Source organism: Staurois parvus, unplaced genomic scaffold (assembly GCF_062004578.1).
Source record: "Staurois parvus isolate SC_StPar_1 unplaced genomic scaffold, SC_StPar_1.0 ptg000357l, whole genome shotgun sequence".
Classification (NCBI taxonomy): Eukaryota; Metazoa; Chordata; class Amphibia; order Anura; family Ranidae; genus Staurois; species Staurois parvus.
Window position 1 is genome coordinate 2,078,068 of NW_028318153.1, and position 24,624 is coordinate 2,102,691.

The 24,624-nt window shown below is 42.7% G+C and overlaps 1 protein-coding gene across 1 annotated transcript in view; it reads left to right on the forward strand.

The window, feature by feature from the left end:
• Positions 1-24,624, forward strand: part of USH2A (usherin) — a 1,035,348-nt gene that overhangs the window by 695,225 nt on the left and 315,499 nt on the right. Inside the window, exon 47 of the mRNA XM_089684798.1 lies at positions 7,307-7,502. Within this exon, the coding sequence (XP_089540924.1) occupies positions 7,307-7,502 (196 nt within the window). The remainder of the gene's footprint in view (positions 1-7,306; positions 7,503-24,624) is intronic.

The following is a 24,624-nucleotide window of genomic DNA, read 5'->3' on the forward strand; positions in this document are numbered from 1 at the left end:
CTTTATAAATATGCCCAATGACTCTTTTGTCTACCTAATATATATATATAATTTTTATTTATTTTTTTTAACCTTCAAACAAAAATTGCTGACAGGCAGGATATTTTTTTGACAGAAGAGACCCTACTTGTCATAAATGCTTCCCCCCGCCTGTCAGCGTTATTGTACAAGGAGGTGTGCAGCAGTGCTGGAGGGAATCATTTGACAGGTATGTCTGTCATAATGCGCTCTGCATACTAGTACATTATGGTTAACAGCTCCTGAGAGCCCATTTAACCCCTTGGCCCAAGAAACGGTAAAAACGGCAATTCTTATGCGATGATGTCACAAGGGAGGCTCCGCCTGATGCGTTTCGTCATACCAGACATCTTCCAGGGCTAGGAGACTGCCCTCCACCATCACGCTTATATATGCTACAACCAAGCCTCAATTTGGAATATTTCTGCCTCCATCTGAATGTAAACAAAGCTACCATATGATCACCATGATTGATTATCATATGATCGGGAACCACATTGATTTGTTTTGTCCATTAAAACATATCTTCACCCTCAGATTGCACTCCCCACCACTTTGCAAAATGCTCTATTTTTTTCGTTGTTGTTTATTTAACAAAATATTTCTGGTCCGCTCCCCCCTTCCCATCGCCCATGCACATCACTCATTTAGACGAAAAAGGTGCACTATGCTCATTGTTCTTCCTGGCATAAGCACGTTACATATCCCAGGAGGCATAATCCTTCACTAAGAAAGAAGGAGACGGGCATTCCTAGCGGGGTGTCATTGGTCAGTCTTCTGGCTGAACCTGGGAGAGCTAGCAGTCTCCCAATGATGTTACACAAGAAGATGGCAGGACCCTAGTACTGGCAGAGAAGCATAAGATTTTACATGACAACACTGGAACCGCTGGGTGGGTGAGTATCTCAACTGTGCAGGACTCATAACCAGGTAAGCAGGAAAAAATGGAGGGGGGAGGGCGTGAAATCCACTTTAGGCGGTGTCAGTGAGTATGAGCGTGCACAAGCGCATCATTCCCATTCTAATATAGAACAGAGCTTGCCATTCTCTCAGCACGGGCACCATACCTGAGAGTGTTAACCTACAGATTAGGTTGACCATTCATTTTACAATCTCATTGTACAATATCCTTTAGATCTACCAACAACTATGTAGTACAGTTACTGTGCTTGCATTATAATCAGATAGGTGAATGCATCAGTCCTTTATAAATATAAATGCAAGCTTTCATTCTGATGTCCAGTGCTACATTTTATTACCTTGTCTTCATTATGACATAGGCAAATTTAGCCATATCATGCTGAGGGTGTACACAACACCATCATAAATAAGGCTGTAAATAATGATCAATGATCTGCTCAATGTTTACTGAAGAATGTTTTTTCACAGCACATAAAGATCCTGATCAATAACATTGGAGTGAATTGATTTCCTTTAAATTCTGCCTACAATAAACATATTTGACAACCAATACATAAATTAGGATGTCTCCCTGGGTAAAAATGAGTAACACTGCTTAGTAAGATATCCCAAATATATGCACCTTCCTAATATGCCATTTTGCGAAGACTAAATAACTGTTAAAGTGGAACTTTAGTCAGAAAATTAAGTTCTGATAGATCACTTCAGCCTGACCTCTTTTGTAGGTATAGCTATGCAAAACATAAAAAAAATGACTTTGTATACTGTTTCAAATCCAGTAAGAAATTAGCTCACTTTGCTCTGCACATGCTCAGTTGCTCTCTATTTTGTGGCAATGTGACAAAAATTTAGAGGTTGTTTTGCTGCCAGCCTAAAGATTTACTGCTGCTCAGGGGCTCTGGGCTTCAGCAAAATAACATCCTCCGGCAAGAGGAAACAGGAACAATGCTGGAGGCGATATAAAACACACACTAATTTTGGCAGCATAATAATTAATGTGGAACGTATGTTCCTTGTGAAGAACATTATTTTTAATCAAGTTGTTATGGGTAAAGTTCCACTTGACTATTGCATGATTATTGGATCTGGCAGCTCCCTATAGTGCATATGCAGTTTCTTTGTCAGACTCCAAAAACATGTGGCAGACTCCCTCTAGTGTGCATATACAGTTATTGTGTCTGGTGGGTTCCTCTAGCGCAGTGTTTCTCAACCTTTTTTCAGTCAAGGTACCCTTTATAATTATGGACAGTCCCGAGGCACTCTTTAAAATTATGGACAGTCTTCAGGCATTCTAAAATGGGGTGCCTCAAAACTATCCATTATTTTAAAGGGCACCTCATTCTAAAATGGGGTGCCTCAAGACTGCCCATTATTTTAAAGGGCACCCCATTCTAAAATGTGAAAAACTATTCTAATAGTTTTATATAATGCAGCACCATTCACACAGGTAGGACACCCAACATTAGAGGTGATTTATTCTTCCAAAGCAAATACACTTTTGCACACTGGTACTGACTAGTATGCCAGTGTTTCTCTTCTCCCTCCGGTTTTCTCCATTACTTAGCTGATATGACCCCAGCACTGATGGAGAGGGGTAGGGGAGGGTCAAGAAAGGATCAACTAATAATGTCATTGGTTGTTAGGACGCCGGCGGCTAGAAAGTTGTAATGGTGCACAATGAAAACCTGTCACTTTGTATAACTAAAAGACAGGCTTGTTCCACCCGCTGGCTTGTATACACATCTGGGCAATTTTAGACATTTTGCCCAGGCACCCCTGAAGAAACCTCAAGGCACCCCAGGGTGCCTTGCCACCCTGGTTGAGAAAGTCTGCTCTAGTGTAGAGTTATGAGGCTCCATCTAGTGTGGATGTGTAGTTATGCAGTGTCCTCTAGTGTGCATGTTTGGTTATTGTGTCTGACGTCTCCAGTATGTGGTTACGAGAAACCTTCCAGTGCGCATGGGCTGTTTTCTGTGTGGCTCTAACAACATGTGTGCAGGCTCCCTTGAGTGTGCAAGTGTGCATGTGTCATTGTGCAGCTCCCTTAAGTGCAAATGTTGGTTTATTGTGTCTGGTGGCTTCCTTTAATGTGCAGTTATGAGGCTCCCTCTAGTGCAATGTGGGGTTATGGGGTCTTAACACAAGTGCACTTCCAAATTCTCCACTAACAGAGAAAAGGACCATAATGGAGGTTTAGCACTCACTTCACCATATGGAATAACATATAATACAAGTACGTTTTTTGCAATGTTTATTTATTAACCACTTGCTCTCCAGAGGATTTACCCCCCATCCTGACCAGGCCGTTTTTTGCGTTAAGGCCCTGCATTACTTTAACTGACAATTGTGCGGTCATGTAACCCTGCACCCAAAATTAAATTTACCTCCTTTTTTTCCAACAAATGCAGCTGTCTTTTGGTGGTATTTGATTGCCTGTGCGGTTTTTATTTTTTTTGCGCTATAGAAAAAAAGACCGACACTTTTGAAAAAAAACAAAACAATATTTTTGACTTTTTGCTATTAAACGTGTCCAGTAAAAAAATTTACAAAATCAAATTTCATCAAAAATTTAGGCCAAAATGTATTCTCATACGTATTTGCTAAAAAATATCCCAATACGTGTAAATTAATTTGTTTACGTGAAAGTTATAGCATTTACAAATGGTGGAATATATACTGAATTTAAAAAAAAATTATTTTTACTAGTAATGGGTACGATCAGCAACTTATAGCAGAACTGCAGCGGACATTCTGACACTGAGGGGAACTGACTTGGTGTCACTGACATCCTCAGTGACACCAACACAGTGATCAGTGCTAAAAAAAAGCACTGACACTGTATTAATGGTACTGGGCAGGAAGGGGTTACCATGAGGGTCAATCAAAGAGTTAACTGTGTGCAGGGAGTGTTTTACTGGGGGCGGTGTCTGTGTGCTTTACTGTAAGCACACTGCTTTGGATGGCTGTGCTGTGCCTTCCAATGCAGTGTGCCCAAACTGACAGGGAGAACTGTTAGTAAACAAAACAGTTCTCTTCCCCATCGGAGATTTATTTATTTTATTTATTTCGGTAATCCTCAGTAATCACCGGGCACCAGCGAGTAATCACCGGGTACTATCCCTGACAGCAGCAAATGCGGCGCGCTCCCCCCTACCTGGAAATGCAGAATCACATAGCAGTATTTCTGCTATAGGGTGGTCGGGAAGCGGTTAAACAGCAGAGAGTAAACAAACCACAATATAGGGACTATTTTGGTATCTTTTTTCAAAGCACTCTGCTGCATAGTTTCAGATGGAAATATCAGACATATCAGACTGGATGTCACTCCACTTCCTTAAACTGGACCCCCTCCAAAAACCCAGCTCCTCGTCTTCCCCCCAGCCCGCACACCACCCCCCACTGACTTCTCCATCACGTCCAACAATGCCACCATCAGGCCCGCCCACAAGCCAGAGTACTTGGGGTCATACTTGATTCCAATCTATCCTTCCAGCCCCAAGTCCAATCACTAACAAACTCATGGAGACTCCACCTCCGCAACATCGCCAAAATCCGCACGTTCCTAACTCCGGAAACCACTAAACAGCTCATCCACTCCATCATCATATCACGACTTGAATACTGCAACTCCCTCCCCACTGGCCTGCCTCGCCACAGGCTATCTCCGCTTCAGTCAATCCTGAATATGGCAGCCAGACTCATCCACCTTACCAACTGCTCCGTTTCCGCCACCCCCCTCTGCCAATCCCTCCACTGGCTTCCGATTGCCCAACGGGTCAAATTCAAAATCCTAACACTGACGTACAAAGCTGTCCATCATACTGCCCCAAACTACCTCACCGACCTAATATCTAAATACCACCCAACACGCACACTCCGCTCCTCACAAGACCTCTTTCTCTCTAGTTCCCTGATCTCCTCCTCCCATGCCCGCCTCCAGGACTTCTCCAGGGTGTCACCCATCCTCTGGAACTCCCTACCCCAATCCATCAGACTATCACCTACTCTCCTCTCCTTTAGGCGCACCCTGAAAACCCACCTCTTCAGGGAAGCCTACCCCACCCCCTGCTAATTACCGACCTCCTCCACTCTTCCTACCACTCCATCCCCCACAGCCATTTCCTCCTGTACCACTATCCCCTCCCTCCTAGATTGTAAGCTTGAAAGAGCAGGGCCCTCGAACCCCTCGTGTATCACATTGAATTGTTATCGTACTGTTGCATGTTCTGTCTCCCATTGTAATGTACAGCGGTGAGCGAACTGTTGGCGCTTTATAAATACTGTATAATAATAAAAATGGAAAAAAGTGTGAGAACACTGTGCACCTAAATAACCTCACATTGTATTACTCTCATTTCACCACACCCCTTATCTCTATAGATTAAATAAAAGTTAGGCATACACTAGTTAGTCCTGCTATCCCTGAGCAACACTTTACACTGCTGTATCCTCTGCTCATCTTATTTCTTGAAGTAAAACTCCAGTCTGGGCTGTTTGGTTATACCATAGACTTATGCTTAGACTTAACAATAAACAATATACAGTATAATGTAATGCACACCATTTCATAAGTTAGAGGGTCTATCACAGATGTACAGTGAAAACACCAGATCATGACCCATGGTTTGAAATACGCTTTGTATGAGCACAGCTGGTCATGGTTCTTGGGCATGGATGCTGGACATCCATGGAGTAATAGCAAAAGACTTGGCAATGGACAGTGAAGAAACATCAATGCTGTGATGAAGTGATGCCTCTGCTTGCTCCTTCTGTAATCAATCTGCCAGTGGCTGAATCTAGCGCCATGCAATACAGTAGAACCTGACTGGATTACAGTACTCTTGCCTTCTCTGTTCCAGTCAGAGCTCTAATGTGCAGGTATTTGTGGAAGCTTAATAATTATACTGGTAGTACTGAAAATATATGTAGAGTCTGTCTATGGCCAACTTTTTGGGGGATATTGTGGAGAAGAGTTAAAATGTTTGGCACATTTTCATTTCTGTCTGGGAGGGATTTGTGTTTACTATATGATTGCAACACTAAGACAAGATATGGTTGGAGTTGGTTTCACTGGGACAGAATAGCATAGGCAGTAATAAAAACATAAGAAAATGTTATCCATCCTCATTTTACTATAAATACTTAAATTTTATCTGTATTCCTATCAAACAGAAATCCCAGCACTTCTGTCCTGAAAGGAACCTGATGTGTGTGATAGCACTGGACTAATAGAAGTAATAATTGATTCTAATCGATGTGCCATAAAGCAAGTCCATGACTGAAGTCACGTATGGGTGGACCCTGTTCTGATCTTAGGCTGCTACCTCTCTGATAGCGATACAAGGAAGCGCTCACCAGATAGTAGGTTCTTGAATGTGCCCAGGACAAAAGATCGTCTCACTTTAAGACATTTTTTAAGCATTTAATGGTTAAGAACATCAGATACAGCCAATGTATTTTAGGGGAAAAAGCTTCCACCTTCTGTAGTGCCGTCAGGAGACACTGGTCTTCATCAAGCCTTAACATGGGTCCCTTTGTGCATTTCATTTTGTTGTACTTTTTTTTAATACCAATTGCTCAAACCCTGAAGAAGAGGGAGACTTTCTTTCGCCCAAAATGCGTTGGTTGTATGTGATGCAAATAACCATTAAATGCTTCAAAAAGTCATCAGAGTCAGATGAACTTTTGTACCAGGAACTCCTCAGTACACATTCAAGAGCCTACTATCTGAAAGGAAAGATGGGGAATTATCCCTAATAAGAACAAATGCAGACATAAAAACGTTCCTGTTCTGTCCAAAACAAACTAAAACCTCCAGGGTGGAGGTGTCCTCATTCAATTAGAGGATCTTTTAATGTGTGCCTGGAATTCAGCTGTAACCTTTCCTAGATTTATGTCTGGGGATGTCTGTATAGACAGTTTGCAAAATATTTTTTAAAAATATTTCAAAAGTAATGTAATGGATTTCAATTTAGCTAATGTACCACCCAAAATCCCTATTTTCTTATCATTAGTTGTAACTTGAAATAGGATTTGCAGTGGGAATGCCTGCTCCATAAGATGTCAGGCGGGAGGGAGGTACTGAGGTGGATTTCCAGGTGGTGTACCACTACTGGTGGCCCAGAGAGCAGGCAGGAGGCAAGGCATAGAGTCTGCAGGATCTGAACAGTGTTGTCACCTACCTTGATTATGCTACAATTCATAGTGTACGTAGGTTGTGGTCATCTCAAGAGTTTGTGCATCTCTTTACAAATAAATTAACACAGAGACTGTTGTTGCAGCTGGGTCATTAGCTGTTGGACTGGAGTTGTCCTGTTAATAAAAATATCTTGTGTATTGAATTTGTATTATTATTATTTTTTTGCAGATCAGTGGAGGTCAGTTGGTCTCCACCAGAGGAGCCGAATGGAATTATTCTTGGATACGAGCTTAGAAGAAGAACCTTGTACCACTGTATGGGACAGAACGTAACAAGGGGTGGGAATAATGAACCATGCATGTCAATTAAGTGCAAGAAAGGTGAAGACATATGTGGAGTGGTGTGCTACAACCCTCACCAACAGGTAAAACTGCTTTTATAGGTGCATCTAGAAGAGTTGGCCAATCAGGAGTCTTCTATCTTAGAAGGGACTTTCATTTCTGGAATGCTATATGATCCTTTGGTTGTTGGGGGACTGTCAGTTTCAGCATGGAACTAAGTCTAATTTACTTACACTAACCCCCCAAGATCACTTTCTTTATGGATTTATGCTTTAACGTGAATCTGTTCTCTATTCTAGACTTTTAACCTGTGGGTGAGTGCAGCCTGGTGTGGCAGCAGTAAATACACATAGGGATTAACTTACTAAATGCAAGTACAGTTGCTCCAGAACATAATAAATGAGGGGAAGCTCTACTGACTTCTATCATCCAGTCATGTGCAAGAATCTTTGCATGGGATTGGGTATTCTTTGCAAAGTGAAGCTTTACCGCATTTACTAAGCTCTGGAGCAAATGCCCTAGCAGAGAGCAACTGCGCTTGAAAAGTGCACAGTCTATGTGCCTTTAGCATATCAACCCCAAAGTCCAGTTGCAAATAACAAAACTTGTATTGAAGTAATGGCCCAAAGATCCAGACAGTCCAGTGGGAAGGCACCCAATTGGGAACACTCACAGTTCTGTACAGTAATGCAGAGTGGATCAGGTCCTGCTGCATCAACAACATCTGTCTATGAGGGTGGAATGTGGCCTGGCCAGTCTGTGCCCAATTGGGAGGGTTCCTGTCTGTCCACACATACAGTAGCTAGGCTGGTGCAGGGCATGGAAATGGCAGCTGCTGCCTGGGTTATCATCCACTTGTCCATAGAAAACCAAATGGGATGGAAAGTATTGCATTGTGGTAAATTGGTATTTTGGTGTTATCCACTAAGGGTACTAATTTGTGGTTTTGTTTCTGTGTAATATAGTAAAATCTGTAAGATAACTAAATTAGTTTATAAACAATACCCAAGGAAATAAGAAACTAGGGCTAGCTATACATTATGCAATTTTCTTTCCTTTAATTACAGGTTCAAGGAAAGAAAATTGCTTGATTTCCCCATCATCCAAGTCAGTGCTAATGGGGGAATCCCTCCACCAGCACTATTTGGGTGCAGAATACAATGATCACTGCTGGTGGTTATAGCTGCCAGCAGTGACTGCATTAAAACAACCCAACAGGCTGGTTGTACAACCAGCCTTCTCATAGATGGATTGAAATTTGGCTGGTTCCAGCTGAACCGGCCAAATTCCGTTCTGTCTATACCCAGCTCAGCCCTAAGAACTACTTGGGGCAGGGGCGGACTGGCCATTCATGCACTCGGGCGCTGCCCGAGGGCCCAGGGTCAGTAGGGGGCCCCATGAGATGCCCCTAGTACCTTTCATAGGATTTTTTGGGTGTGGTTTGAGTGTGGGTGAGGACACAGGGGCCCCATGATCCCCTATTGCCCAGGGGCCCCATGAGTTGTCAGTCCGCCTCTGACTTGGGGTTAAGTAATTGTTAATAAGGAGTTAAACTGAAACAACTATTATAATGGTCTGTTCCAGTTCTGGCTTGCTAGAAAACCATTATACAAGACAGTTTTTTTATTTGCACATAAGACCTGACAAAATGTAAAAATATTGTTACATTATATTTATGAATGAAGCCTGCAATTATTGTCTGCAGGCTTCATTCATACAGTAGGCACTGTCTGAGCTCTTGAGTGTGCCCTTGGTGTCATTTTCCCAATGGGCTAGTGGAAAGCAGAGCTTAGCTTAGAATAGACGAAGGGTTATTGTTTGTTTCATTGTTTTTGTGTTTTTGTTTTATTTCAGTCTCATTTATGTTGGAATGAAAGGACAAAGGGTCCAATGGATACAATTGCTAGCACTGGGGATAGCAATAAGTTTCACAAACACCCCCTCCCCAAATAACATACACACCCCACCTTCTTGGGGCACCAGGCATATCTGCATGGTGCTAGTGTTTTAAGCTCTGAAGCCGTGCTTGACACATTTGCTTAACGGCCCGGTTAAATCGCTGGATTATCCTGTATTGAAAATCAATTTCTTTCTACTCAAAGTTGGGCGCTTGTTTACTTGACAAGTAGCCATGAAAAGACCTTCCATAATTTGTTAGAAGTGCTTTTTTTTAAATTATTGTATTTTGCAGATTAATTCTTATATTAACTGGTGTTTAGGTACTGAATCAATATGGGAACTGCACAGCGGGAGACTCCAAATGGCTTTTATTGACAAATTGCTCTGAATAGTCTCTGTCGACGACACATAATGAAATAATGTCCCAATTTGTCAACAACAACACAGCAGTGGCAACGACCGAGCTATTAGTAAATTCACAAAATAAACCACGTAAGGAGACAGTAATTAAAAGCCCGAATTATCTGATTTGGAATGAAATATAAATTATTCTGCAGTGTACACATTTTGCCGTAGGTTGGGGCGAAACGCCATGTAAATAGCACTTATGGAACACTTTATTTTCATCCCTTCATTATCCGCTATGATTTTTGTGTTATGTGATGTTGCTTTGCAATTATGTCATTGTAAATGAGAATATGAAATGTCATGGGGGGAGAAATGAGCATTTGTGTCTGGGTAATTTAGCCATTTGGTGACAAATTTGGTTGGAAACATCCCAAAATGACCCTTTTTAAATGCTATTAAAGTCATAATTGCTGTTTTTTTTTTCTTTCTGGTCATCGCTGCTTAAAGGGCATCCAACGCTATATATTTTTTTCATTTTACTTTTTCTGGTGTAAATATTACAGAGCAATTCCCAGCAACAAGTAAAATAGTTCAGTTGTCTGGTAATTTATTCAGGAAATATTTCCATTGTTTGAAAGTCATTTTATTTTAAGTTTTAGCATTTTTCAGAAGGCCTTTGAACAGGACTGTGGCCTCTTGCCAGTCATTTTGCGCTGTGCTGTGTGAAAGGACACTGGGGGGTGAAGCAGGTTTCTTAAGTTGTAATATTCCTATAACAACTGTGCAATTTTATTTACTGTGCATTGCTTTTTTTCTTACCAATCAAATAAATTATTACTGCATGGACCAAAAATAATTTACTATGCTTGTGTTATACTTAACAAACGCATTTTATTTTAGAAAATATTTTTACTATAAAAGGCAATTCAAAAAGCTATTTGCAAATTCAATTCTATGTTTATACCATTGATAAACACAGATTTCTTCCCTCCAGGGAGGGAAGATATTTCAGGTAAATGGATAAAAAAAGGGAATGCATAGTTAACCAGCTGCCGACCGCAGATAGCCGAATGACGGCTTCACTGCGGCCGGCCAGTTCTGAGTGGACGTCATATGACGTCCTCCCAGAACGCGCTCTCCTGCGCGCCCCAAGGGGCGCGCACCCGGCAATCTCCGTGATCGCTGTGTCCTACGGACACAGCTGATCACGTGATGTGGTAAAAGGCCAATCACAGCGGCCTTTTACCACCTGATCAGCGGTGTCCAATGACACGCTGATCAGAAGGAAATGCAAGCGCCGGTTCTCGGCTGCACTTTCCTCACGCTGTCAGATCGTGAGGAAAGTACTGCCGAGAACCGGCAGTTGTCAGAGCGGGGATCGGCACCGATCATCAGGGCACTGATGATCAGTGCCCTGATGATCGGTGCCCAGCAGTGCCACCCGCAAGTTCCGCCCAGCAGTGCGCCCACTAGCTCCGCCCACCCGTGCCCATCAGTGCACCCACCTGTGCCCAGCAGTGCACCCACCTGTGCCACTCTGCAGTGCCACCTACCTGTGCCCAGAAGTGCCACCTACATGTGCCCAGCAGTGCCACCCACCTGTGCCCACCCACCTGTGCCCACCAGTGCCACCCACCAGTGCCCACCCACCAGTGCTGCCCACCAGTGCCACCCACCAGTGCAGCCCAGCAGTGCTGCCAGTCAGTGCCACCAGTCAGTGCCCAGGGGTTGTGCCAGTCAGTGCCGCCAGTCAGTGCCCAGCAGTGATGCCAGTCAGTGCCGTCTATCAGTACCCATCATCAGTGTCACCTATCAGTGCCGCCTATCAGTGCTGCATATTAGTGCCGCCTATCCGTGACCTCTAATTAGTGCTGTCTATCAGTGCCGCCTATCCATGCCACCTCATTAGTACTGCCTATCAGTGCCCTTTAGTGCTGCCTATCAGTGCCCATCAGTGCCGCCTATCAGTGCCCATCAGTGCTGCCTCATCAACGCACATCAGTGAAGGAGAAAAAATACCCGTTTGAAAAATTTTATAAAAGAAACAAATAAACTTTTTTTTTTCAAATTTTTTGCACTTTTTTTATTTATAGCGCAAAAAGTAAAGCGCCCAGTGGCGATTAAATACCACCAAAAGAAAGCTCTATTTGTGAGAAAAAAATTATCAAAATTTCATATAGGTACAATGTTGCATGACCGCGCAATTGTCAATCAAAGTGCGGCAGCACTGAAAGCTGAAAATTGGCCTGGTAAGGAAGGGGGTATAAGTGCCTGGTAGGCAAGTGGTTAAAGGATATAATGGATGGGGGGAAAATTCACACATTTCAGGAGTTAAAAAAAATGAGCAGTTGTTTTCTTCGTCAAATTAGTGGAGATATCTTCAGTTAAAACATTTTGTTAGTTCACTTCCTAAGCCCTTAAGACCAATGACGGATTTAAACTCACTAGAACAAGTTTTTAATACAAACAAAATATGGAAACAGGGCACTTCCCGGATTTATAAAACTCTCACTGAAATGATGGGGGTTGCCCCTCCTGCGGACATGGAGAAATGGGAAAAGGAATTAGGAATAACATTTGACGAACAACAAAAAAAGAAAATGTTTAGATTAACACATGGAGCAGTAGATATGAGGGCGGTGGAAATGAACTATAAGTGTTTGGCAAGGTGGTATATTACACCAAGTGTGGCACATAAACAACAAATAGCAAAAATCACCTTTATGTTGGAGAGGATGTGGGATGAAGGGCACAATGGCACATACAGTCATGGCCGAAATTGTTGGCACCCTTGATATTTTTCCTGAAAATCAAGTATTTCACACAAAAAAGGTATTGCATTAACACATGTTTTGCTATACACATGTTTATTCCCTTTGTATGTATTGGAACAAATATAAAACAGAGGCAGAAAAGCAAATATGACATAATGTCACACAAAACCCCAAAAATGGGCTGGACAAAAGTATTGGCACCCTTAACTTAATATTTGGTTGCACACCCTTTGGAAAACATAACTGAAATCAGTCGCTTCCTATAACCATCAATAAGCTTCTGACACCTCTCACCCGGAATTTTGGACCACTCTTCCTTTGCAAACAGCTCCAGGTCTCTCTTATTGGAAGGACACCTTTTCCCAACAGCAATTTTAAGATCTCTCCACAGGTGTTCAATGGGATTTAGATCTGGGCTCATTGCTGGCCACTTCAGAACTCTCCAGCGCTTCTTTGCCATCCATTTCTGAGTGCTTTTTGACGTATGTTTGGGGTCATTGTCCTGCTGGAAGACCCAGGATCTTGGACGCAAACCCAGCTTTCTGACACTGGGCCCTACAGTGCGACCCAAAATCCTTTGGTAATCCTCAGATTTCATGATGCCTTGCACACAGTCAAGGCACCCAGTGCCAGAGGCAGCAAAACAACCCCAAAACATCATTGAACCTCCACCATATTTTACCGTAGGTACTGTGTTTTGTTCTTTGTAGGCCTCATTCCGTTTTCGGTAAACAGTAGAATGATGTGCTTTACCGAAAAGCTCTATCTTGGTCTCATCTGTCCACAAGACGTTTTCCCAGAAGGCTTTTGGCTTACTCAAGTACATTTTGGCAAACTGTAGTCTTGCTTTTTTATGTCTCTGTGTCAGCAGTGGGGTCCTCCTGGGTCTCCTGCCATAGCGTTTCATTTCATTTAAATGTCGACGGATAGTTCGCGCTGACACTGATGCTCCCTGAGCCTGCAGGACAGCTTGAATGTCTTTGGAACATGTTTGGGGCTGCTTATCCACCATCCGGACTATTCTGCGTTGCAATCTTTCATCAATTTTCCTCATCCGTCCACGACCAGGGAGATTAGCTACAGTGCCATGGGTTGCAAACTTCTTGATAATGTTGCGCACTGTGGACAAAGGCAAATCTAGTTCTCTGGAGATGGACTTGTAACCTTGAGATTGTTGATATTTTGCCACAATTTTGGTTCTCAGGTCCTCAGACAGTTCTCGTCTCCTCTTTCTGTTGTCCATGCTTAGTGTGGCACAGACAGACACACAATGCAAAGGTTAAGTGAACGTCTCTCCTTTTTATCTGCTTTCAGGTGTGATTTCTATATTGCCCACACCTGTTACTTGCCCCAGGTGAGTTTACAGGAGCATCACATGCTTGTAACATTCTTATTTATCCGCAGTTGTGAAAGGGTGCCAATACTTTTGTCCAGCCCATTTTTGGAGGTTTGTGTGACATTATGTCGAATTTGCTTTCTTTCCTCCCTTTTTTTGTTTTGTCCCAATACACACAAAGGGAATAAACATGTGTATAGCAAAACATGTGTTAATGCAATACGTTTCGTGAGAAATACATGATTTCCTGGAGAAATATCAAGGGTGCCAACAATTTCGGCCATGACTGTATATGGTGGGAGTGCCCCAAAATTCAAGAGTATTGGGAAGAAATAATTTATTTAATTCAGAAGATAACGGGGGATGAGGTCCCGAAATATCCAGGCATATGCTTATTCCATAAAACTGAGACTACAGTTGAAAAATATAAGAACATTTCATCTGTTAAATGTGGCAAAGGGGTTAATGCCTAACTTTTGGCAAGAGCAGGAAATTCCAAAAAAAAAAAAAGATTGGATAAGTAGGGTTGACTATGTATATAGGATGGAGGAACTCTACCATCAGGAAGAAGACAGAATGGCGAGATTCAGAGAAAGGTGGGAGAAACGGGATAAGTTCAAAGAGGAATTTAAAGAAAGATAGGGAGGAGAGAAGAAAGGAAGAAAGAGCAGGGTGCCTTGAGAGTGAAGAGTAAAGATGTGGAGCAAGGAGATGAGAGGGAAAATATCAGGGAACAGAGGGGGGCAAGGGGGTGGGAGTGGGTGGGCGGGGTTTTTCTCTTTTTTTTGAGAGGTATAAGGGTATTGTATAATGTTGAATATTTTGGAATTTTTTCTTAACGATGTAATGTGATTTATTGAAAATTAATAAAATATTTATAAAAAAAAAAAAGAAAGCTATTTGCAAGTGTTTAACTCCTTAAAGAATACCAGTTATCACTGGGCATCTGTATTATACAAGACAGTTTTTTTTAATTTGCACATACGCACTAACAAAATACATTGTTAAAATATTGTTACAAATGTTTTTAGGAATAAAGCCTGCAATTATTGTTTGCAGGCTTCATTTATACAGTAGACACTGTGGGGGAGATTTACTAAAACTGGATCACTCGGAATCTGGTGCAGCTGTGCATGGAAGCCAATCAGCTTCTAGCTTCAGCTTGTTCAAATTGGCTTTGGCAGTAAACCCTGATTGGTTCTATGCAGATCTGAGCTCTTGAGTGTGCCCTGGATGTCAGTTTCCCAATGAGCTAGCAAGAAAGTAGGGCTTAGCAGAGAACAGAGGAAGGGTTATTGTTGGTTTCATTTTTATTGTGTGTGTGTTTTATTTCAGTCACATTTATGACTGTATGAATCTGAATTGTAATAGTTTAGCCTTACCTGTCAGAGATTACCTTTATTTTTATTTAACTGTTTTCTTTCCCTGTCAGAGTCAGGGCTCATTTACAGGAGCTTCATCCTCCAAAGAATGGTTTGAGGTGGATCACATTTCAGAGGACGTTTAACAAGCAAAGTGGGAAGGCATTATGTCACCTCCTCACGACCTGTTTTCTTGTTCAATATGTTTATTATGTCGCACTCTCATAGATTAGTGTAGGTTTGTTAGGTAAATTTAGTTGGCTCCTCTGTACTCAGTGGGGCGGGGGTTGATTGTTCATGCCTGCTCACTGTCTCACAGGCTGCCACTCTGATTGCTCCCTCTGTATTCTAGAGGATTCTAGAATTATAGTGGGAAGAAGAATAGAGGAAGTAGCCTGAATATTTATGGGAATCCAGCCTATCAATGGGGAGGTGTCCAATAGGTGGTTGGAGAGCCCATAAATAGACTTAGGTCTAAGACAGGGGGGTGGGGGTGAGTTCTTGGGTCCAGTCCTGCTGGAGGAGACTCCTGTTCAGGGGCTCTGCCCCTGGAGTAGGAATATTGGAGGTGCCATCTAGAAGACATTAAGGTACCAGCTACAGCCTTTGCTGGGGAGGCCTATTTTGCAAAGTCTAGTCCTTGAATTGGTTTGGGACATGAGAAGCTCACTGGAGAGTGCCAGGAGGAAGTTGAGAAAAGTGTCCAGTTGTCCTATGGTGGAGTGAGTCTGTGTCTCCCTCACTGAAGAGTGCCCTGTTGATATTGAAAGGAGGCAACTGATGATCCTGTGGCAGTGGGAGTAGATGACCCCATTGCTGGAAAGTTAGTGACTGTGTGTAGCTTTTGGTTCTTTAATAGAAGTCATAGTCACCATCAGCATTAGAGATTCTGTGGTACATTTTTGTGCAGCTCAGCAAGAGAGAGAAGAATCCTCAAATTGTTCAGTTCATCCGTTTTGGGGTATTCCATGCTTCCTTCACCCCATCCATGTTGCAATAACACCCTAAAATGACACCCCTAGACTGTTCCATTTGAGCCAGTGGAGGGAGTGAAGAAGATTCTGTGTGCCTGACTGTGTGTACTCTGACTGGGAAAAATGAGTCAGGTTAACCAATGAGTTCTTAGGGGGTGCACTCAAATTATTTTCATCAATACAAAGGCACTTGGAATGCACACAGAGATGTTGATCAAGTAGCAAGTGATCCATTTACAGTGTAAAAAAAAGAGAAAACAAAGGTACAAACGATAGTAGAGACAACATATGGTGGATAGATATATCAACCTTAATGGCAGAGATCGGCAAATCAGGTTCTATCAGGAAAAGATATACACCATGCAAAATATGCAGTAATTGTAGTAGCAGGGCTCTAATCAACTTGCAGTCAGCGAGCTATTGGAGGAAAGTAGGATTCCAAGTGTATTCATAGTAAAGGAACGAATGGAAGGGAGGATGAGAGAGAGGAGGAAAGGTGGTAGGTAAGGGAATTAGAGGGGACTCCTGAGACTGAAGGAGAGGGTGTTAAGGTGAGGTAGGTCCAAGAAGACAGCCATGAGTGAAGCAGTAAGGAGCCATCAAAGTGTGGGTGAAGATAGTGGTCTGCCCAAGGTTGCCATAATTTAGTGTATTTTGGCACTTTATTTAGCAGAACTGCTTCAGTTTTAGCATGGACCATGACCTAAAGAACCCTGTGCTTGGTCTTCACTATACTTAGAGTGGTGAACTTCCAGGACTTCCAGAGCTGACATGCGGGTGTTTAGAAGAGTGAGTTGAGAATCAGGGGCAACTTATATTGAAAATAGCGTGGAGATCATTTGGAATATATCAGTCCAGAGTTGGTGTGCTACTGGGCAGGCTCACCACCTGTTTTAACCCCTAAAGAACATTGCAAATATAGAGCACAGCCTCCAAACATGGCCCTCTAGACACTTTACTATTCATTGGACTCCAGCCCACCAGCTCTACCACCCATTGGAGTCCATCTCCAGCTCTAACACAAAGAGTATGTCATTTACAGATGCACTGGAAGGTTTGGGAAGGAACCCAGTGCATGTGCCAATCAGTAGAAGCTCTGCCCTCTGGTGTCCAATGGGCAGGATCAATTGGTGCATTGACCCCTGCTACTCAGGTCAGTCATACCAGCCTTTGTGGCTCCTGTTTTTCTGAGCTTGAGTTAACCTGTGTGTGTTACCACTGTGGTATTTTGAAAAAGAGCAGACATTTTTTTGGAGCCCCCCTCTTGAAGCTCTTTCCTGGTGCTGATGGGCATGTAAAATTGTATCAGCATGGTGGGAGATTGCACAGTTGTAGCTATGGGGATATCAGAACACAATATACACTCACCAGCCACTTTATTAGGTACACCTGCTCAATTGCATGATAAAACTAATCGCTAACCAGCCAATCACTTGGCATCAATTGAATGCATTTTAGGCATCTAGACGTGGTGAAGACGATTTGCTGAAGTTCAAACTGAGCATCAGAATGGGGAAGAAATGGGATCTAAGTGACTTTGAATGGTGTTGGTGCCGGAAGGGCTGCTCTGAGTATTTAAAAAAACTGCTGATCTACGGGGATTTTAATGCACAACCATCTCAAGGATTTACAGAGAATGGTCCAAAAAAGAGAAAATATCCAGTAAGCGGCAGTTGTGTGGATGAAAACGCCTTGTTGATGTCAGAGGTCAGAGGAAAATGGGGAGACTGGGTCTAGATGGTAGAAAGGTAACAGTAACTCTTATCAATGTGAACCAAAATCTCTGAGGAATGGTTCCAACACGTTGTTGAATATATGCCATGAATAATTAATTCAGTTCTGAAGGCAAAAGGGGTCCAACCCAGTACTAGCAAGGTGTACCTAATAAAGAGGCTGGCGTGTGTATGTTTAGTGTGTTTTTTTATTATTTTGCTATACAAAATATATTTTTTTAAAAGTTACTGTAAAATTACCTGAAAAAAGAATGAAAATAAATAGCCAGAGGGCACTTGTGAAATCGGTGGCAGAGCATTTTTTTTTCTTCTTTAGCTACGTACCTTTCATCCATACCCATTGTAGTGGCAATGCATACAAAAAAGTGTCAGGATAGTACAACATTTAATTTGGTGCCAGATGGGATTATATCTGTATAAAAGGCTTGTAACATCCCCACGGCTCCTGTGTCAGTGGAGGAGACACCCTGATCTGCATCCGATTCTTCAGGATATAGCTGTTTGCGCTGAATAACTAATTTAATAAACCTGAATTTCTCAAGTCAGCGTCAACCCCTATAATTCAATTTGGAAGCGTCAGCTGCATTTTTTTTTTTGGCTTTCTCTCATTCTGTACCCTTCACATTGAAAACGGATGATGCTACACTTTTGATGAAAGGGAAGATATCTTGCGCAGTCGGCTGTTTTAATATGAGACCAGGGGGGGTTATTTATTAATATTTATTAAACATTATTCTCATTGTTTCACAATAAATGGAAAATAAATGGAGGAATTTTGTTAATATACAGTACTTACAGTACAGCAATTATTTATTTTATTCATTTATATTACACCAATACTGAAGAGTGTAAAAAAAACTATGCACTTCATCCTGCACCATTTTAAAGGAAACGTCATGTCCGACAAATTGCTATAATTAATAGTACAGATTATAGAAGGTTTAAACGGAGTGAAACATTGCTGATCACCTTTTTAAAATGTTAGTTACCTGATGGCTTCTGGCCTCAGTGCATTCTGAGAAGAACAATTGTGAAGCACTGGGCCCTTGGTTCAAAAGAACGTCCGAATGGGGTATGTTTTCCGGTGCCAGGATTTAACAGGCTTCTCCCCAATGCACAGGGGGCCATAGTTAGGTCCTCAGGAAAGCATCTTGAAATAAATCTTTGGGTAAAATACAAAAAAAATATTTATGAAAACAATCTGTCAGTTTTTGTTTTCTATGCCATGCCCTGTAACATAGTTTTATTACCTTGGAAGAACCATAGGTTAATTTCTCTGTGAACACACATATGAATAATGAAACTGCTATATTCATTGACTTCATTAAATCGACATGCAAAATTCTTTTAAACATGACCCTGGCCTTGAATGGTTGGAAATAGGCTAAATGTATAGGCAGGTACTAAACAATTAGTGTATAGTGCTCACCCCTGAAGGAGCCACTTAATGTGTTAGTTCTCTGTCCTAGTGCCTATGACTCTGTGAACAGCTCTGTACTTTTGACACACTTGACTGGGCTGAGGATATAGATGAAGAAACCTGTGCGCATATATATATAAATACACTATGTTGCCAAAAGTATTGGGACGCCTCCTTTTACACGCACATGAACTTTAATGGCATCCCAGTCTTAGTCTGTAGGGTTCAATATTGAGCTGGCCCACCTTTTACAGCTATAACAGCTTCAACTCTTCTGGGAAAACCGTCCTCAAGGTTTAGGAGGGTGTCTATGGGAATGTTTGACCATACTTCCAGAAGCGCATTTGTGGGGTCAGGCACTGATGTCAGACGAGAAGGCCTGGCTTGCGGTCTCCGCTCTAATTCATCCCAAAGATGTTCTATCAGGTTGAGGTCAGGACTCTGTGCAGGCCAATCAGGTTCCTTCACCCCAAACTCACTCATCCATGTCTTTATGGACCTTGCTTTGTGCACTGGTGCGCAGTCATGTTGGAATAGGAAGGGGCCATCCCCAAACTGTTCCCACAAAGTTAAGAGCATGAAATTGTCAAAAATGTCTTGGTATGCTGACGCCTTAAGAGATCCTTTCACTGGAACTAAGGGGCCAAGCCCAACCCCTGAAAAACGACCCCACACCATAACCCCCCCTACATCAAACTTTACACAAGGCACAATGCAGTCAGGCAAGTACCATTCTCCTGGCAACCGCCAAACCCAGACATGTCCATTGGATTGTCAGACAGAGAAGCGTGATTCATCACTCCAAAGAACACGTCTCCACTACATTCGACACTTTACACTGCACTTGGTGATGTAAGTCTTGGATGCAGCTGCTCAGCCATGGAAACCCATTCCATGAAGCTCCCTATGCACTGATGTCATGCTCATCTGAAGGCCACACGAAGTTTGGATGTCTTTAGCTATTGACTCTGTAGACAGTTGGCGACTTCTGCGCACTATGCGCATGTGCTGACCCCATTTTACGTGGCCTACCACTTCATTGCTGAGTTGCTGTTGTTCCCAGTTATTTCCCCTTTGTTATAATATTAACAACTAACATACTAACTAACAGTTGACCGTGGAATATTTAATAGCAAGGAAATTTCATGGATAGACACAGGTGGCAACCTATCATAGTAGCACACTTGAGTTCACTGAACTCCTGAGAGCGACCCATTCTTTCACAAATGTTTGTAGAAGCAGTCTGCATGCCTAGGTGCTTTATTTTATACACCTGTGGCCATGGAGGTGATTGGAACACCTGAATCCAATGATTTGGAGGGGTGTCCCAATACTATTGGCAATATAGTGTACATGTATGTATATATATATATATGCACTGCTCAAAAAAATTAAATGGACACTTTGAATACACATCAGATCTCAATGGGGGGAAAATATCATGCAGGACAGCTATACTGATATGGACTGGATAATGTGTCAGGAACATAAGGATTCCCCATCATTTTATGGAAATGAAAATTATCAACCTATAGAGGACTGAATTCAAAGACACCCCAAAAATCAAAGTGAAAAAATGATGCAGCAGGCTAATCCATTTTGGTGAAATTTCATTGCAGCAGCTCAAAATGGTACTCAGTAGTTTGTATTGCCCCCCACGTGCTTGTATACATGACTGACAATGTCGGGGCATGCTCCTAATGAGACAATGGATGGTGTCCTGGGGTATTTCCTCCCAGATTTGGACCAGGGCATCACTGAGCTCCGGAACAGTCTGAGGTGCAACCTGGCGGCATTGGATGGACTGAAACATGATATCCCAGAGGTGTTCTATTGGATTTATGACAGGCGAGCATGGGGGCCATTCAATTGTACGAATTCCTTCATCCACCAGAAACTGCGTACATACTCTCGCCACATGAGGCCGGGCATTGTCGTGCACCAGGAGGAACCCAGGATCCACTACACCAGCGTAGGGTCTGACAATGGGTCCAAGGATTTCATCATGATACCTAATGGCAGTCAAAGTGCCATTGTCTAACCTGTCAAGGTCTGTGCATCCCTCCATGGATATGCCTCCCCAGACCATCACTGATCTACCACCAAAACGGTCATGCTCAACGATGTTACAGGCAGCATTACATTCTCCATGGCTTCTCCAGACCCTTTCATGTCTGTCACATGTGCTCAGGGTGAACCTGCTCTCATCTGTGAAAAGTACAGGGTGCCAGTGGTGGATCTACCAATTCTGGTGTTCAATGGCAAATGACAATTGAATTCTGTGATGCTGGACAGTGAGCACAGTGTATATATACAGTACATATATGTCTCAAAAAAACAATAATATGAATGCACCAAAAAATGACACAAAACAATTAAGAAGTGGCAAAGTATATTGCAACAGGTAATAAAAGGCTATGCAGTGATAAATCAGCAAGGGAAGGTTATATTGGACTGGTTCACAGTTAAAAGATTTAACACCAATCAACAATAAAGCAGCATCAAGTAGTAGTAGTGCAGTAGTTATCTAATATAATTAACAGGTTGCCAGCAATAAATGGTTAATAGTCCACCTCTTTCTTAAACTTGCACTGGGTAGCCTAAGGGAAGGACCTATATGTGATCACCACAGCAGCAGTCAGCAATCAGTAGTACACATATTCTAGATCTTCTTCTGGCCAGCTCGTTGGGGGCCCAAACCATTGCTATAGAGGGCTCATGTTAGTGTCCCTTCCAAGTTCCTGTGTGCAATGATAAAATGTTCTTACCAGACAGATCTGTCTCTCGGCTAGTGACAGTAGTGTATGGATGGCCATTAGCCACTCACTAGTCCTGTGTAAACAGTCTTTCAGTCCAATCATCAGGCAAAGGGTTTCTCTCTCTCTGATGATGATGTTCCCAGTGTCTGGCTCTTTAGCTGCATGGCACGATCCCAAGAGTACATGTCGCACTCCAAGGCTCTGAAATAGTGTCTGCTCTATTTCAAATAGAGGGATCGTAGGGATCACCAGCTCACTGCCTCCGCTTCTTTTAGGTGGGTTATGGTCCATCACAGTCCTGGTCTCCTTGCTAAATAAAAGTGCCTTCCTCCTCTCTCAGCACAACTACTGTAGCTTCCCCCCTTTGATGTCTCTCTCTTGGCAATTGTGGTTTCCAGCCAACCTGTGGTGATAGCTCTTCAGACAACTATGCTCCCCACAATCCTCCACATTTTCCCTGAGAGTCCCCCAGGTACCCTCTAGAGGATGGAGGGCAGATAAACACTGGCTGTAACAGTTTCACAGTAAGAGCCTCTGTTATGACTGTGTCTGTGCGGAACACTTTTGTGAACACACACAACAGCAACATACAGAGTGAGACTGCAGCTGCCAGTTAAGTGCCAGGCTACAGATAGTTGTAGTCGTCTCAGCCAAAACCCAAACACGCATCCAATGGGCAAATGTTCAGAATCAGATGACAAAAATGTACGAACAAATACACATTGTTATCTGTTCTTTAGGGCTCACTCTTTGAAGAGCAATCTGCATTCAGACCACTTTTCAGAGAGAACTTAACAGGCAGCAAGGAGACCACCTGCTTTAACCCTGTGAACCCTGCACTAGCTGCTATAGGTGTATAATTCCTGCAGCAGCTGTAAAGCAAAGCTTTGTGGCCGTGCCATATGTACACATCCAGCTAACTGAATAGGAGCAGTTGGGTGGTGATAAAGACATGGCTCAACTGTAGGGCTCTACCGCCCCTCACCCAAGAGTGTTAATGAGCCCTTAGCCAACTACATATCCAATGTACCACCCAAGGATTAAAGCCCTAGCTCGTACCATTTTGTTATGAAACAAATAGGGAGGATTTACTAAAACTGGTTCACACAGAATGTGGTGCCACTGTGCATAGTAACCAATCGGCTTCTAACTTCAGCTTGCTGAATTAAGCCTTGACAATAAAACGTAGAAGCTGATTTCTTTCTATGCACAGTGGCACCAGATTCTGTGTGCACCAGTCTTAGTACATCTACTCCATTATGTTGAACAGTATGTCTAGCATTAAATCCATTCACAGATGCACTGGTATGACTGTTGGGTGCCAAGGTAGTGCCATGGGACATGTTAAGGTATCATACTCCAGAGTTTTTTCTAAAGCCTATTACTGTTAAGCCCTTATAAAAAGGATTCATGGCATACAATGGATTTTTAAGGAATATTACATTGAATACAAATTCATCTGGATGCATATTTGAAAAAGTCAGGGAAATGTTGAACGCCTGCTTCTCCTCCTCTCCCTCCTGCAAGCATTCAGCAGCGGCAGGAGAGAAATGGACTGATTGGTTCCTCTATATGCCACCCACCTATCCATCTTCTTTCTGCTGCCCCCTGGCCCTTGCCCTCTCTCCTGGTCCCCCGTGCTCTCCTAGCCCCCATCCTCCCCCCCCCCCAGCACTGCTGGGCTCCCCCCTCCCCTCTCCTGCTACTGCGGGAGATCTGTTAGGATGGAGAGCAGAGAAGGTACCTTGTCTGAATGGACAGTCAGTGATCAGAACCGATCACTGACTTTGTCCATTCATAACTGAGGCATGGTAAGCTGTTTTTACTTTACTATACAGAGCTATTCCTGTCCGTTCATTTTGTGCAGCTGAGGCTGCAGAGATAGAGACTGAGGGCTGTGTCCTTAATCTCCTTTCTATGCCTCAAAGGTGAAACATCCAAGATCTGTTTAGACCCCTGATATCACACCAAAGACCCCCAGTGGGGCTCCTAAAAAACAATTGTAAAACATAATAAAAAAAAAAAACCTACTGACACCAGTGGAGAAACCACCAGGGTTGCAAAGGTCGCACTTGCGTCCAGGCCCTGGCGTTCCCCCCATCGAGCTGAAACGGAAGAAACGTCTAAAATACCTGGGACTTTTTTTTTTACCTAGTCCGGGTCTGGTTATGACACCAGCCATTTCACAGTTTGGTTGAGGACACAAGCAAATGTGACAGTTAGCAATCCTGGCATTCCAGGGATGTAACTGTTTTTTTAAACCATTATTTCGATAGGTTTAGTTCTGTTTTATGATTTCCTGCTGTTCAGCTGCTCTGTGTTTTAATAAAATGGCAGCCTCCAGCAAGCAGAAACAGGAAAACTGCTGGAGGCAATTTACAGCACAAACTAATTTTGGTAGCATAATAATTCATTTGGAGTGTATGTTTCTTGCTAATGTGAGATGGGTAAACAGCTTTCATTGTTTCAACACTGATTGAAGTAAATTAAAAACGTTCTGACTGACATTCTGCAGTTTAGCCACAAGATGTCACTGTTTTTTCTAACACAGCCTCAGACTGCATAGAGATTTCTATATTCATGAAGGGGTGGGGTTTTAGA